The 13,617-nt window shown below is 35.8% G+C and overlaps 1 protein-coding gene across 1 annotated transcript; it reads left to right on the top strand.

The window, feature by feature from the left end:
* The first annotated feature begins 1,717 nt into the window (after positions 1–1,717).
* LOC111527132 (keratin-associated protein 20-3) lies at positions 1,718–11,586 on the top strand. Its single transcript, XM_023193325.1, has 2 exons — positions 1,718–1,816; positions 11,434–11,586. The coding sequence occupies exons 1-2, from the start codon at positions 1,718–1,720 to the stop codon at positions 11,584–11,586; spliced, it is 252 nt and encodes an 83-aa protein (XP_023049093.1).
* Positions 11,587–13,617: the final 2,031 nt, after the last annotated feature.

The following is a 13,617-nucleotide window of genomic DNA, read 5'->3' as shown; positions in this document are numbered from 1 at the left end:
TTGTACCCTATAAATATGTTCAAGTATAATGTGTCAATTAGAAAAGAAAAAGAAGAAAATAAAAAGAATAGAGAGACTGGGTGCGGTGGCTCATGCCTGTAATCCTGACACTTTGGGAGGCCAAGGCAGGTGGATCACTTGAGGTCAAGAGTTCAAAAGCAGCCTGGCCAACAAGGTGAAGCCCCGTCTCTACTAAAAATACAAAAAACAAACAAACAGAAAATTAGCCAGTCGTGGTGGCAGGTGCCTGTAATCCCAGCTACTCGGGAGGCTGAGGCAGGAGAAACACTTGAACCTGGGAGGCAGAGGTGGCAGTGAGCCACAGTTGCACCACTGCAACAGCCTGGATGACAGAGCAAGATTCTGCCTCAAAAAAAAAAAAAAAATAGATTGACTCAAACAACAGTGAAGAGACAATCTACAAAATGGGAGAAAATGTTTGCAAACCATATATATAAGAGGCTAATATACAAAATGTATATGGAACACCTACAACCCAATAGCAAAGAAACAACCTGACTGAAAAATAATCAAAGGGTCTACATACACATTTCTTAACAGAAGGCATATAAATGGCCAACAGGTATAAAGTGATGCTATGTTTCTGGAAGATGAAAATCAACCTCAGTGAACTATCACCTCACACCTGTTAGAATGGCTACTACTAAAAAAAAAGAAACAAAAGAAGATAAGGAGTAAAAGGAATCCTTGTATACTTTTGGAGTATATAAAAATTAGTTAGGCCATTATGGAAAACAATGTAGCTGTTCCTCAAAAAATTAAAACCAGAGTTACCTTATTATCCAGTAATTTCACTCCTGGGCCTTTATTCAGGGAAATAATATCTGGATGTTAAAGAGATATCTGCATTCCCATATTTATTGCAGCATTATTCATAATAACCAAGATATGGAAATAACCTAAGTGTCCATCAATCAATGAGTGGATAAGAAATGGTTTACGCATGCACACACACACACACACACACACACAATGAAATATTTTTCAGCTTTATGAAAGACAAAATTCTGCCATCCTGTCATTTTCAATAACATGGACAAGCCTGGAGCATAGTATGCTAAGTAAAATAAATCAAAAAAAGACAAATACTTCATGATTTAATTTACATGTGGAATCTAAAATAGTCAAACTCATAGAAACAGAGAGTATTAATAGAAAGATGGTTGTCATGGGCTGAAGGGAGAGGGAGATGGGAAGGAGTTGGTGAAAGTGTACAGTTTCAGTTATAAAAAAAATAAATTCTGCAGATTGAATGGGCAGCATAGTGACTACAGTTGATGATACTCTATTGCATACTTGAAATATGCTAAGATTTTAGATCTTAGCTGTACTCATCACAAAAAGAAGAAAAAGAAATTGTGCTATGTGAAGTGATAAATATGTTAATTAGCTTGACTGTGATGATCATTCACAATGTATACATATAATGAAACATCAAGTTGTACACCTTAAGTATATACAATTTTTGTTTGTAAATAAATAAATTGAAAATCGTGTGTTCACACTGTGATTCTAACCTAAAATCACAAAGATCATTCTAGTTTTCTCCCTGTATGTCATAAGGTTGATCAAGGCAGCTACTCCCATGATCCTTGATAGAATTACCTATTTAATCATTCTTCCAATACATAGGCAATTCCCATTGTCCATGCAGTCCCAACCACTATGCCTGTGAAGACTACCCTGCTCGTCCTGTATGCCCTCCAACAACCCAGATCAAATGATTACCACGGGCTGCAGTCCTCATGGTTATCCAGTTCGTCCTGCTCAGTCTCCGACACCTGTGCGAGCAGGGGTGAACTCAGTCCCTTAATACACTACATCCCAAATTTGGCCTCCCCACTGTACTTCTCTAATATAACGATGCCCTCCTAACCCAACTAATGCTCCAGTGCCCTGCTATGTACAGCTACCACTTTCATTGTTCCGCACCTGTGCTCACCCTCCTCAAGTACTGTCATTCTGCAATGGGCTGCCCCACCCCTGCTTATCTCCATAGACAGCCTCTATGGTATCCTTAGGTTCTCTTCTGCCACATTAGAACATATGAGTGCCCTCCATCCTCCTCAGCTCTTCAACCCATTCCAGGGCACTGTAACATCCATCCCAGCTTATAGACATCCTCCTCATATCACTCAATTTCCCCAGCCATTTACATTGAGCTATGTATTTCACCTTTTCTTGGCCTTTTCATTCCTTCCTAAGTCTTTCTGTTTAATTTGGGATCATTTTGCTACTACATAGAGAAAGCTCTTCAATATTTATAGTGCAATCTGCTGGGCCACTTTTCTCTGGTGAAAAAAATGGTTTACCTTAAATTTGGAAGGATATTTTTACTGGGTATAGAATTATAAGCTGGCAAATTTTTCCCCCATGATTGTCATGAAAGAAGTTTGTTCAGAAAAAAAAGGACTTTTTGACCCAATAAAATTGCATGTTGCATTAATTCACATTTATATTGTATGTTACTCTCCTGAGTGATGTCTTTCAATATTTTGTTGAGGAAATAGAAAGTATTCTGTATATTTAAGCAGAAAACAATTTAACTCTGAGAAATAAATGGATATAAAACTACATGAAAGAGCATAGGAGAAAAAGTCAAGAAAGGCTTCTACAATCACTCAAATTCACTGCCACCATTTAGTTTAGTTAGGAAGTTACAGGAACTATAATAAATTGACACTAAAGGTCACAGCTGCCTATAATATTAAGGTCAGTGTTTCTAAGGGAAACAGTCTTAAAAAACCCACATTTCCCAAACATCGTGCATCTTCTTGCTAACGCAGGTGAAATAATACAGCTTCTACCTCCCTTCCAGGTCACATCTTGCTCAAGAGACTGTCACTGGCAGAATTTATGGCGTATCTCTAAGGAATTAACTTAGGAGATGTAGGTGCTGTCAATGAGATACACAAAGGAAAATAATAAGAAGCAAGAATGGTGCACAGTTGTCCACAGGAAATTCAGTACTCTAAATTTCACTTAAACACACTGTGTTCCTATATTCTTTCACAACATAATCTGTTTTCTAACATCTGGATTAATGAAGTGTCGGCAGAAAACCTATTAACTATTAAATTCAGAATATTCATTTTAAAAAAGAATACAGAGCATAATTTTGCTCAGAAAAGAGTCTAGACCTTACATAAATGCAAAGTTAAGTCTCTACTAAGCATCACTGAAAAAGGAACGCTTTTGTATTGTTGGTGGGAGTGTAAATTAGTTCAGCCATTGTGGAAGACAGTGTGGCAATTCCTGATAACCTAACCACAGACAAAATATTTAAAATACTTATGACTGAGAACTTTTGAAAATTAGTAGCAGGTGCCAAACCATAAATTCAGAAAACCCTAAGCAGAAAGAATATTTTTAAAACTACACCTAGGTATCTCTTATGTATTTATTCATTTTCTGTTTTCTGGTTTTTGTTTTGTTTCGTTTTGTTTGACAACATCTTTCTCTGTCGCCCAGGCTGGAGTGCAGTGGCACCATCATGGCTCACTTCAGCCTCAGCCTTCTCAGGCTCAGGTGATACTCCCACCTTAGCCTCGTGAGTAGCTGGGACTATAGGTGCACACTATCACACCCAGTTAATTTTTGTATTTTTAGTACAGACAGGGTTTCACCATGTTGCCCAGGCTAGGTATATTATATTTAAGCCTCAAAAATCAAAGACAAAAAGAAGCAGAAGGAAAAATGTTTTTACCTAGAATAGAAAAGTAAGAATTCCAGTGGAATTCTCAGCTGCAATCACGCAAACAAGAATGTAACTTTAGGTCATTATCCTAAATGAATTAACACAGGAACATAAAACCAAATACCACATTTTCATTTATAAGTGGGAGCTCAACATTGAGTACACATGGACATAAACATGAAAACAATTGACCTTGGGGACTACTAGAGGGCAGAGGAAGGAGAAGGGGGGAATGGACTGAAAAAATACCCATTGGGTACTGTGCTCACTACTTGAGTGACCGTATCATCAGTTCTAATCTTATCATCACACAATATACCTATGTAACAAACGTGTACCCCCTGAATCTAAAACAAAAGTTAAAATTATTTAAAAACATAAAAGAATAAAGTAGAGTGAAATATTGAAACTTTTCAAAGAAAAAAACCCACTAATCTAGAATTTTATGTCCAGTAGAATTATCCTTCAAAAGTGAACAAGTAATAAATATTTCTTCAGACAAAACTAAGGAAATTCATTATTGGCCCTGCAAGAAATGTTAAAAGCAGTTCTTCAGGGAAAAGAAAATATAAAGGTCAGATACTCACATCTACATAAGGAAAAGAAAAACATTAAAAAAGTACTTAAAGGTAAAATAAACATTTTCTTTTTCTTATATTTAAGTTATCTTAAAACACAGCTTCTCCTTAAAACAATAATAGTAACAATGTGTTTGGTGGTTACAGCATATGGATAAGGGAAATGAGTAACTGCAGATGAGAGAGAACAATTAAGAATACTCTGTTATGTTACCCCCACTACACATGAAGTGGCATAGTGGCATTTGAAGGTGAACTTAGAATAATAAAAAATATATATAGTTAACTCTCTAGAACAACCACAATTTTTTAAAAAAGATTGTCTGATAAGCTAAGGGAGAAAATAACATTGAATTATATAAAATGCTCATTTAAAACAAGAGAAGGTAAAAAAGGAGAAAAAACAGAAACGAAAGCAAATGCAACACAGAGAAAATAATTATACTAACATTCATCTAATTATATCAATAGGCACTTTAAATATGAATGGTTTAAATTCACCAAGTGACAGAGATTATCAAGACATATAAATATATAGATCTAACTACATGTTGTCTATAAGAAATTCATCTTATAAAAATTATCAATAATAAATGGATGGAAAAATATACTCTGCTAACAATAATCACAAAAAAGCTGTAGTAGCTATATTAATTCTAGACAGAGAAAACTTCAGAGCAAGTAAGATTATTGAGAATAAAGAGACATTACATAAAAATAAACAGAAAAATGTTCAAGAAGACCTAACAATTTTAATCATGTATACATCTAACGATAAGCATCAAAATATGTGAAGCAAAATCTGATAGAACTGAAAGAAGAAATAGACAAATCCACTGTTCCAGGTAAAGATTTAATACCCCACTTTACTACTTGGCAGATGAAGCAAAAAGAAAAACAATAAGGTGTAGTTTACCTGAAATGTATAGTGAACTGGAAATATAATCAACATCATCTATTTAACTTTTATAGAATATTCTACCCAAAAACAGCATAATATACATTTTTCTCAAGGTCACATAGAACATTAACCATGATAGATAACATTCTGAACCATAAAAAACTTTAACACATTTAAACAAAGGAACTATACAAAGTATGTTTTGGGGCCACATAGAATAAAAATAGAAGTAAATAACAGAAAACTGGAAAGTTCTTAAATATTTGGAAATTAATACACTGCTAAATAATATATGAATAAAAGAAGTCCAAAAAATTTAAAAATACATTGATCTAGATAAAAAATGAAAATACAACTTAGTAAAATAGGTAGATGCACCAAAAACAGTACATGAACTTATTTCTTAGAGGAAAATTCATAGCGCTGTGTGTATAAATTTGAAGAAAAGAAAGATCTAAAAACTCCCACCTTAGGAAACCAGGAAAAGAAGAACATGCAAGCCTAAAGCAAGCATAAGAACTATATAATAAAAATTAGAGAAAAAATAAATAAACTGAAAATAGAAAAACAGTGAATAAAATAAACAAAATTAAAAACTAGTACTTTAAAAATATTCACTAATGATCAGTGATGTTTAGTTTTTTCTCATACGTTTGTTGGCCGCATGTATTAGTCCACTTTCACACTTTTGATAAAGACATACCTGAGGCTGAGCAATTTATGAAAGAAAGAGGTTTATTGGACTTACAGTTCCATGTGGCTGGGGAAACATTACAATCAGGATGGAAGGTGAAAGGCATGTCTCACATGGCAGTGGCAAGAGAGAGAATCAGAGCCAAGAGAAATACGTTTCCCATACCAAACTATTAGATCTCATGAGACTTATTCACTACCCTGGAAACAGAGCAGGAAAGAACCGCCCCCATAATACAATCACCTCCCACTGAACCCCCCTACAATATGGGAAAATTCAAGATGAGATTTGGGTGGGGACACAGCCAAACCATATTGCTGCATGAATGCCTTCTTTTGAGAAGTGTCTGTTCATGTTCTTTGCCTACTTTTTAATGGGGTTGTTTGTTTCTTTCTTGTAAATTTGTTTAAGTTCCTTGTAGATTTTGGATATGAGGTCTTTGTTGGACAGTGGGATTGAAAACATTTTCTCCCACTCTGTAGGTTGCCTGCTTATTCTGATGATAGTTACTTTTGCCATGTAGAAACTCTTTAGTTAGATCCCATTTGTCAATTTTTACTTTTGTTGCAATTGCTTCTGACGATTTCATCATGAAATCTTTTCCCATGCCTGTATCTTGAATGGTATTGACTAGATTTTCTAGGGTTTTTATAATTTTGGGTTTTACATTTAAGTCTTTAATCCATCTTGAGTTAATTTTTCTATAAGGTGTAAGAAAGGGGTCCAGTTTCAACTCTCTGCATATGGATAGCCAGTTCTCCCAGCACCATTTATTAAACAGGGAATCCTTTCTCCTTTGCTTGTTTTTGTCAGGTTTGTCAAAGGTTCTAGATGTGTGATCTTATTTCTGAGTTCTCCATTCTGTTCCATTGGTCTTTGTGTCTGTTCTTGTACCAGTACCATGTTGTTTTGGTTACTGTAGTTTCATAGTATAGTTTGAAGTTGGGTAGCGTGATGCCTCCAGCTTTGTTCTTTTTGCTTAGGGTTGCCTTGGTTATGTGGATTTTGGTTCCATATGAATTTTAAAGTGTTTTCTTTCTAATTCTGTGAAGAATGTCAATGGTAGTTTAATGGGAATTGCATTGAATCTGTAAATTACTTTGGGCAGCATGGCCATTATCACAATATTGAGTCTTCCTATCTATTAGCATGGAATATTTTCCCATTTGTTTGTGTCCTCTCTGGTTTCCTTGAGCCATGATTTGTAGTTCTCCTTAAAAAATGTCCTTTACTTCCCTTGTTAACTTTATTCCTAGGTATTTTATCCTCTTTATAAAAATTGTGATTAAAATGCCAAATTAGTGAAATGGCCATGTACTATATGATTACAATTATATTATATTCTGGAAAAGGCAATAGAGATAGTAAAAAGATAAGTCGTTTCTAAAGGTTCAGGAAAGGAAGATTAAATGGGCAAATCACAGGGGATTTTTTTAGGGCAGTAAAACCATATTGTGTGATATTTTATTTGTGGAAATGTGACACTATCCATTTCTCAAAACTCATATAACTTTACAGCACAAAGACTGAACTTTATGCTGATGTTTTCTCATCTTTGTAGTGGACACATAGAGGGAAACGACATACACTGGGGCCCATCAGTGGGTGAAGGGAGAGGATCAGGAAAAATAACTAATGGGTACTAGGCTTAAGACCTGGGTGATAAAATAATCTGTACCACAAACCCCCATAACACAGGTTTACCTATGTAACAAACCTGTATATGTCTCCTGAACTTAAAATAAAACTTAAAAATAAATAAAAAGAGTGAACCTTAATTTACACAAATTATGAAAAATGACTTAGAAGAACAAAGGATCCCAGAATGAAATAGAGAATATTACAAAATCACCTAGCTGTATTACAAATATATAAAACAAACTCACTGAAAGGGATAAAAAAATGCTGCTGATCTAAATAAATTTGGAAATGAATGGAATCTGTAAGATTAAAGACAAAAGAAACTATACATTAACCAACTCCACCTAAGCCAATTTACAGGCCCACAAATTTTTGAATGAATGCGAGGCAGGTCTGTTGAGGAAGATCCATGCATCATTGCCAAAAAGATGATACTGTAAATCATCCTTTCAGTCATCTTCAAAATAATCTGCACCAATTTACTAGTATGACAGTGCTTTGGACAAGGGTGAAGCATCAGAATTTTTAGAGATTATCAGACATTGGCTCTAAACAGAGACTAAATTTTTAAAGACTCCATACCCTATTGTGGTCAAGTAAAATAATAAATGAAGTTTGAACTTTCATCTGTTTCATAATGGGCACAGTGAATCCACCACTCCCCCCATGAAATAGATAAGTTACAACTGGCAGAATCTGCATACTGGGTCTCTGGAGTGAGGTCTATTGCAGTAGGGAAGAATAAACAGAAATTAGTAGAGCTACCTCTTCCTACCAAATAGCAAATTAAAAACAATCTTTTATTTCCAGAAAGATTATAGAGATTAATGCTATCTACAGTAATTTCCTAGGACTAGTATAGCAACATATCATACATTTGGTGGCTTAAAACAATAGAAACTTATTCTCTCATAGTTCTGAAGGCTAGAAATTAAAAATCAAGGTGTGGATGGTCCATGCTCTCTCTGAAGAGTCTGGAGAAAATTCCTTCCTTGCCTTTTCCTACCTCCTGATGGCTGCAGGCAATATTTGGTTTTTCTTGGCATATAGATATACCACTTTAACTTCTGTTTTCTTGGTCACATGGCATTCTCTCTGTGTGTGTCTTCAACTCTGTTTTGTCACAAAGCCCTCTTAAAAAATCAGTGACTGGATTTGTAATCTACCATAATTCACTATGACCTCAACTTGATTACAACTGCAAAGATTCTATTTTCAAATAAGGTAACATTCACAGGTACCAGGGGTTAGGACTTCAACATATGCTTTTTGAAGACACAATTTAAACCAAAACACTACCATTAAAGTCTTGAAAGTTTCAAGAGAGATGACTGTACCACATCTGTATTCAATTTGCTTATTTGTCCCCTACAAAATATAAATAGGTTTAGAAGAGTAAGAGGGAATTATCATAAACTTAATCTAGTAATGACTCCAGATATAGCTGTTTATTCAGATGTGCTATTTCTCTGCTGGAGCAAATAAACACATCCCTTTGAACCTAATATTCACTTTTTATCTGGCAGTCTTTTTACCTTACAAATAAAGAACACCAGAGTCAGTCTCCATTCAGCTGGCAAGACCAATCATATTCCTTCACTGCACTATCTCAAAAGCATGCTAACTCTTCAGTGTCCAGGCATAAATTCATCTGCAGAGACCTTGACTGCCTGTCTATTCCAGAGGATACCGTGTTAATGGAATATATTGATGGTATTATGGTGATCAGACCCAGAGAGCAATAATTAACAACTACCATGGAAATCTTTAAATGACCCATAAGAGACCAAAGATAGAAAATAAATTATATAAAAATTCAGGGATCTGCCACTCAGTGAAAGTTTTATGGGTCTAGTGATCTGAACGAAGGATAAGTTGCTCCCTTTGGTCCCTCTTACCACTCAGCAAGAGGCATAATAAATACTTAGTCACTTTGTTACATTTTCATGGCAACAAAATCTTTATTTGTATATGGTACGGGCTACCATTTAGAAAGGAATACAATGGCTTTCAGTCTTGAGTTACTTAAGAGCAAGAGAAGGCTCTGGAATGGTCATAGTCAGCTGTGAATATTGCTCTGTTGTTCAAACTGTATAGAGGGGCAGATTCAATGGTGCACGAAGCATCTATGACTGGTAAGAATGCCGTCTGGAGGCATTTACAGGCTTGTATAGATGAATCAGGCACACGCTTTTAGGATTTTGGAGGAAATCTACGCTCTCTTCTGTAGATGTATATTCTCCTTTGGAAAAATGACTTTTAGTTCATCAAATGATTTGAACTGCCCATTATGAACAATATATTTTCTAGCCCTCTTATTCAGAAAGTTGAGCATACACATCAGGGGAAAGTGGAGAATATAAGGTTGGGCTTAAGGGAGTTCTGAAAGCATAAACAACTTACAGAAGCAATTGGCTTGGATTCTCATGATTTCCACTCTGCTGAGTTTTCTTTCTCAACATACACCTACGAATTTATGCTGATCTTCCAGTTGAAGAAGGAAAAATTAGTCCCGGATTATAAACGGTTCAGCCAACATGCTAGCACTGCCTAAAAGTGGATGACCGAAGTACAACAGATCAAAGCAGGGATTACCCTAAAGGTCAGTGGTGAAGGAAAATTTTCCATTATTTTTAATCATCTTAAGAAATGATAGTATTTAGATTCAGTCTGTGTTTCAGAACTTAAGTCTACATATGAGTACTTGATACAGACAGAATCAATATCCCTAAAGAAAAATTAATAGTCATGCCTTTCTGTTAAATTTGGGTCTACTCTACGTTCCTATGACATTGAAATCCGATAAGATTCTCAATGCTTTTCTTTTCTCTGAAGAAACGTCTACATCACAGTGCAGGTACAAGATAATCAACTAAACAACTTTTTAAAGAATGCTTAAGGTGTGGAAAGGAAGGAACTAAACAAGAAAGAAAATGGCACTACTTTTAAGAGAGCGTAGCAATAGGAAGACTACAGAGTAATATGTGATTGGTGGGAGTTTGTACAGAATAAATCACAGCTGACACTTGAATAACGCAGAGGTTAGGGGTGCCAACCTCCACGCAGTTGAAAATCAGAGTATAACTTTTGAATCCCCAAAAAGTTAACTACTAACAGCCTACTGTTGACCAGAAGCCTTACCAATAACATAAACAGTTGATTAATAGATGCCTATGTTACCTGTATGATAGATTACATTCTTATAATAAAGTAGGCTAAAGAAAAGAAAATGTTATTAAGAAAATAAGGAAAAAAGAGAAAATGTATTTACTATTCACTAAGTGGAAGTGAATCATCATAAAGGTCTTCATTCTTATTGCCTTCATGTTGAGTAGGTTGAGGAGGAAAAGGAGGAGGAGGGATTGGTCTTGCTGCCAGAGTGACAGAGGTGAAGAAAATCTGTTTAATATAAGCGTATCTGTGCAGTTCAAACCCATGGTATTCAAGAGTCCACTGTATTTGCTACTAAGATGTATATAGATAACATCACAGCTGTGTTGATTAGGATTTAAATATGCATATAAGAAGAAGTGTATTATTAGCAAAATGATGGGAAGAGGGTGGCATTTGCCTCCTCCACGTGATGTCATCCAACATAGTTACAAAGGTTAAATTCGGCATCAGTGTGAGCAAGGTCATTGAACTCAGCATTTATTCTTTTTTTTCCCTTTAAAGCCTATCAACTGTTTGGCAGGATCATAACATACTGAGAAGAAAATCTCAATTTTATCAGGATATGGAGTCTTTGTTTTAATCCAAAGGTATAAGATTAATGAGATTTTTAAATACAGGCTGATCTATATAAGAATGTCAGGAGTGCCTGTGGTTTGTCACACCTACACTGAGACTGATAAAAGACTCTTAGTGTTTTTATGCACTAAAACTTACTCTTGCCTTTTAGGCTAAAGACTTAAATCCTGACACAATAAGCTACTATGGCAACTACTATGGAGGACTAGGCTATGGCTATGGCTGCAAATATGGTTATACCTCTGGCTTTGGTGCCTTTAGAATCCTGATCTGTGGCTACAGATGTGGCTGTGGTGGGTTATGAATTTGACTGCTGCCACCAGTATGATTATAGCACATTGTTATTACCAGGCATTGACCGAATAATATCTACAATTGGGTCAATTTTTGCTGTTCTACTATACCTCTTTTATTTGTTTAACCCAATTAGAATTGTTAATGATTCCCTGTAATCCCAGCACTTTGGGAGGCTGAGGCAGGTGGATCACCTAGGTTTAGGAGTTCGAGACCACCCTGGCCAACATGGCAAAACCCCATCTCTACTAAAACTACAAAACTTAGCCAGGTGTGGTGGTGGGTGCCTGTAGCCCCAGCTACTGGGGAGGCTGAGACAGGAGGATCACTTGAAACCAAGAGGCTGAGGCTGCAGTGAGCTGAGATTGCACCACTGCACTCCAGCCTGGGTGACTGAGCAAGATTTCATCTCAAAAAAAACAAAACAAAACAAAACAAAAACAAAAACAAAAAGAATGCTTAATTATTCAATCTAATTCTAGGCAAGGAAGACACATTATTAAATTCACACTAAATCCACATCAGTGCCCTAGATTAACTACATTTTCCTTTTCCAAACTGATGTGTTTTCATAATTTACCAGGCAAAGTACCTTTTGGTATGTTTCGGGAGTAGGGAGCTCTAGGTTTATTTTGAATTAAACTACTCTGGCCAGGCCATGTTATTCATTCTTTAAATGTATTAATATTCACCTGTTTAACAAATATTTATTAAGTAATTTCTATATAGGACTTCCAGTTAAGTCTTAGTGTTACTTATGGGAAGAGAGTTTTTAAGCAGAAAAACAAATCTGTAAATAAACATGTATGCTACAACATGATAGGTGATGTAATGGCCAAGTAGGAATACAGAGGAGAAGCTCATGTTTGGATGCAAAAGAGGGAGATTGTAGAGCAAAGAGATCAAAAATAGTCTCATTGAAGGTTACATTTGGATACATTTTTAACCAAGGAAAAATACATTAGGGGTAAAGTGTATGCCAGGCAGGGGGAACAAAAATGCAAAGCGTGAAAAAAGTATTGGACTGCAAAGTCATAAATTGATGTTACTTATTGAGAGAAAAGTAAGCAAAGTCACTGGCAAGAAATGAAGCCCTGGGCAGTGAAGAGAAACTAGAATATCAAGTCCATATATATTTCGTAATGGGTGCACTGGCTAATGTTTTAGAAAGTTGTAATATTTTCCTTTACCTGGATGAGATTGGAGACTATTATTCTAAGTGAAGTAACTCAGCAATGGAAAACCAATCATCGTATGTTCTCACTGATATGTGGGAGCTGAGCTATGAGGATACAAAAGCATAAGAATGGACTTTGGGAATTTGGGGGGAAGAATTGGGAGATGAGGGATAAAAGACTATAAATATGGTGCAGTGTATACTGCTTGGGTGACGGGTACACCAAAATTTCACAAATCACCACTAAAGAACTTACTCATGTAACCAAATACCACCTGTACTCCAATAACTCATGGAAAAATAAAATAAAAATAAGAAGTGCATGTTTTATACAAATAATTACGGCATCCAATTGAAGGAAAGGTGGCCAGAGAGTATGACCACAGACCAAAACACCATTCCGGAGGCTGTGTAACCAGTCAATGCAAGGTCTTAATGTAAAAAGCAGCAACTAAGATGCCTATGAAGGCCTAGATCAAACAGATAATTAAGGGATAGAAGTTAAAGAACATGCCCGCGTGGTGTGAGAATGAAGGGGGCTAAGGAATAAAACAGAGTACAAAATAAACAATGAATTGGACAGTCAACGACTAATTGTGAAAATAATGGCACATGTGATGTGGGAATCGGAACATTTGGGGGACTATCAAAGCGGAGCTGCAAAAGTTTACTTGATTACACATACATGTCATCTGTGGGAGGGCCAAATAAAGATTTTTACTGGCAGGTTCTTGCAAAAATCTGCAACTCAGGAGAAAACTGAGCTTCAAATATAGAAAATAATTGGATAAAGTTTGTCGTAACTTCAGAAATACAGTGTATTAGTCCGTTCTCACTCTGCTATGAAGAAATATCCAAGACTGG

The sequence above is a fragment of the Piliocolobus tephrosceles genome, chromosome 19 (assembly GCF_002776525.5).
Source record: "Piliocolobus tephrosceles isolate RC106 chromosome 19, ASM277652v3, whole genome shotgun sequence".
In the NCBI taxonomy this organism is placed as follows: domain Eukaryota; kingdom Metazoa; phylum Chordata; class Mammalia; order Primates; family Cercopithecidae; genus Piliocolobus; species Piliocolobus tephrosceles.
Note: the sequence above shows the minus strand (reverse complement) of the source record. Positions and strands in the feature narration are given on the sequence as shown.

Coding starts and splice junctions, on each gene's coding strand:
- LOC111527132 (XM_023193325.1), top strand. CDS start 1,718: ATGCCCTCCAACAACCCAGATCAAATGATTACCACGGGCTGCAGTCCT. Junction 1,817..11,433: donor CGACACCTGTGCGAGCAGGG/GTGAACTCAGTC, acceptor CTTGCCTTTTAG/GCTAAAGACTTAAATCCTGA.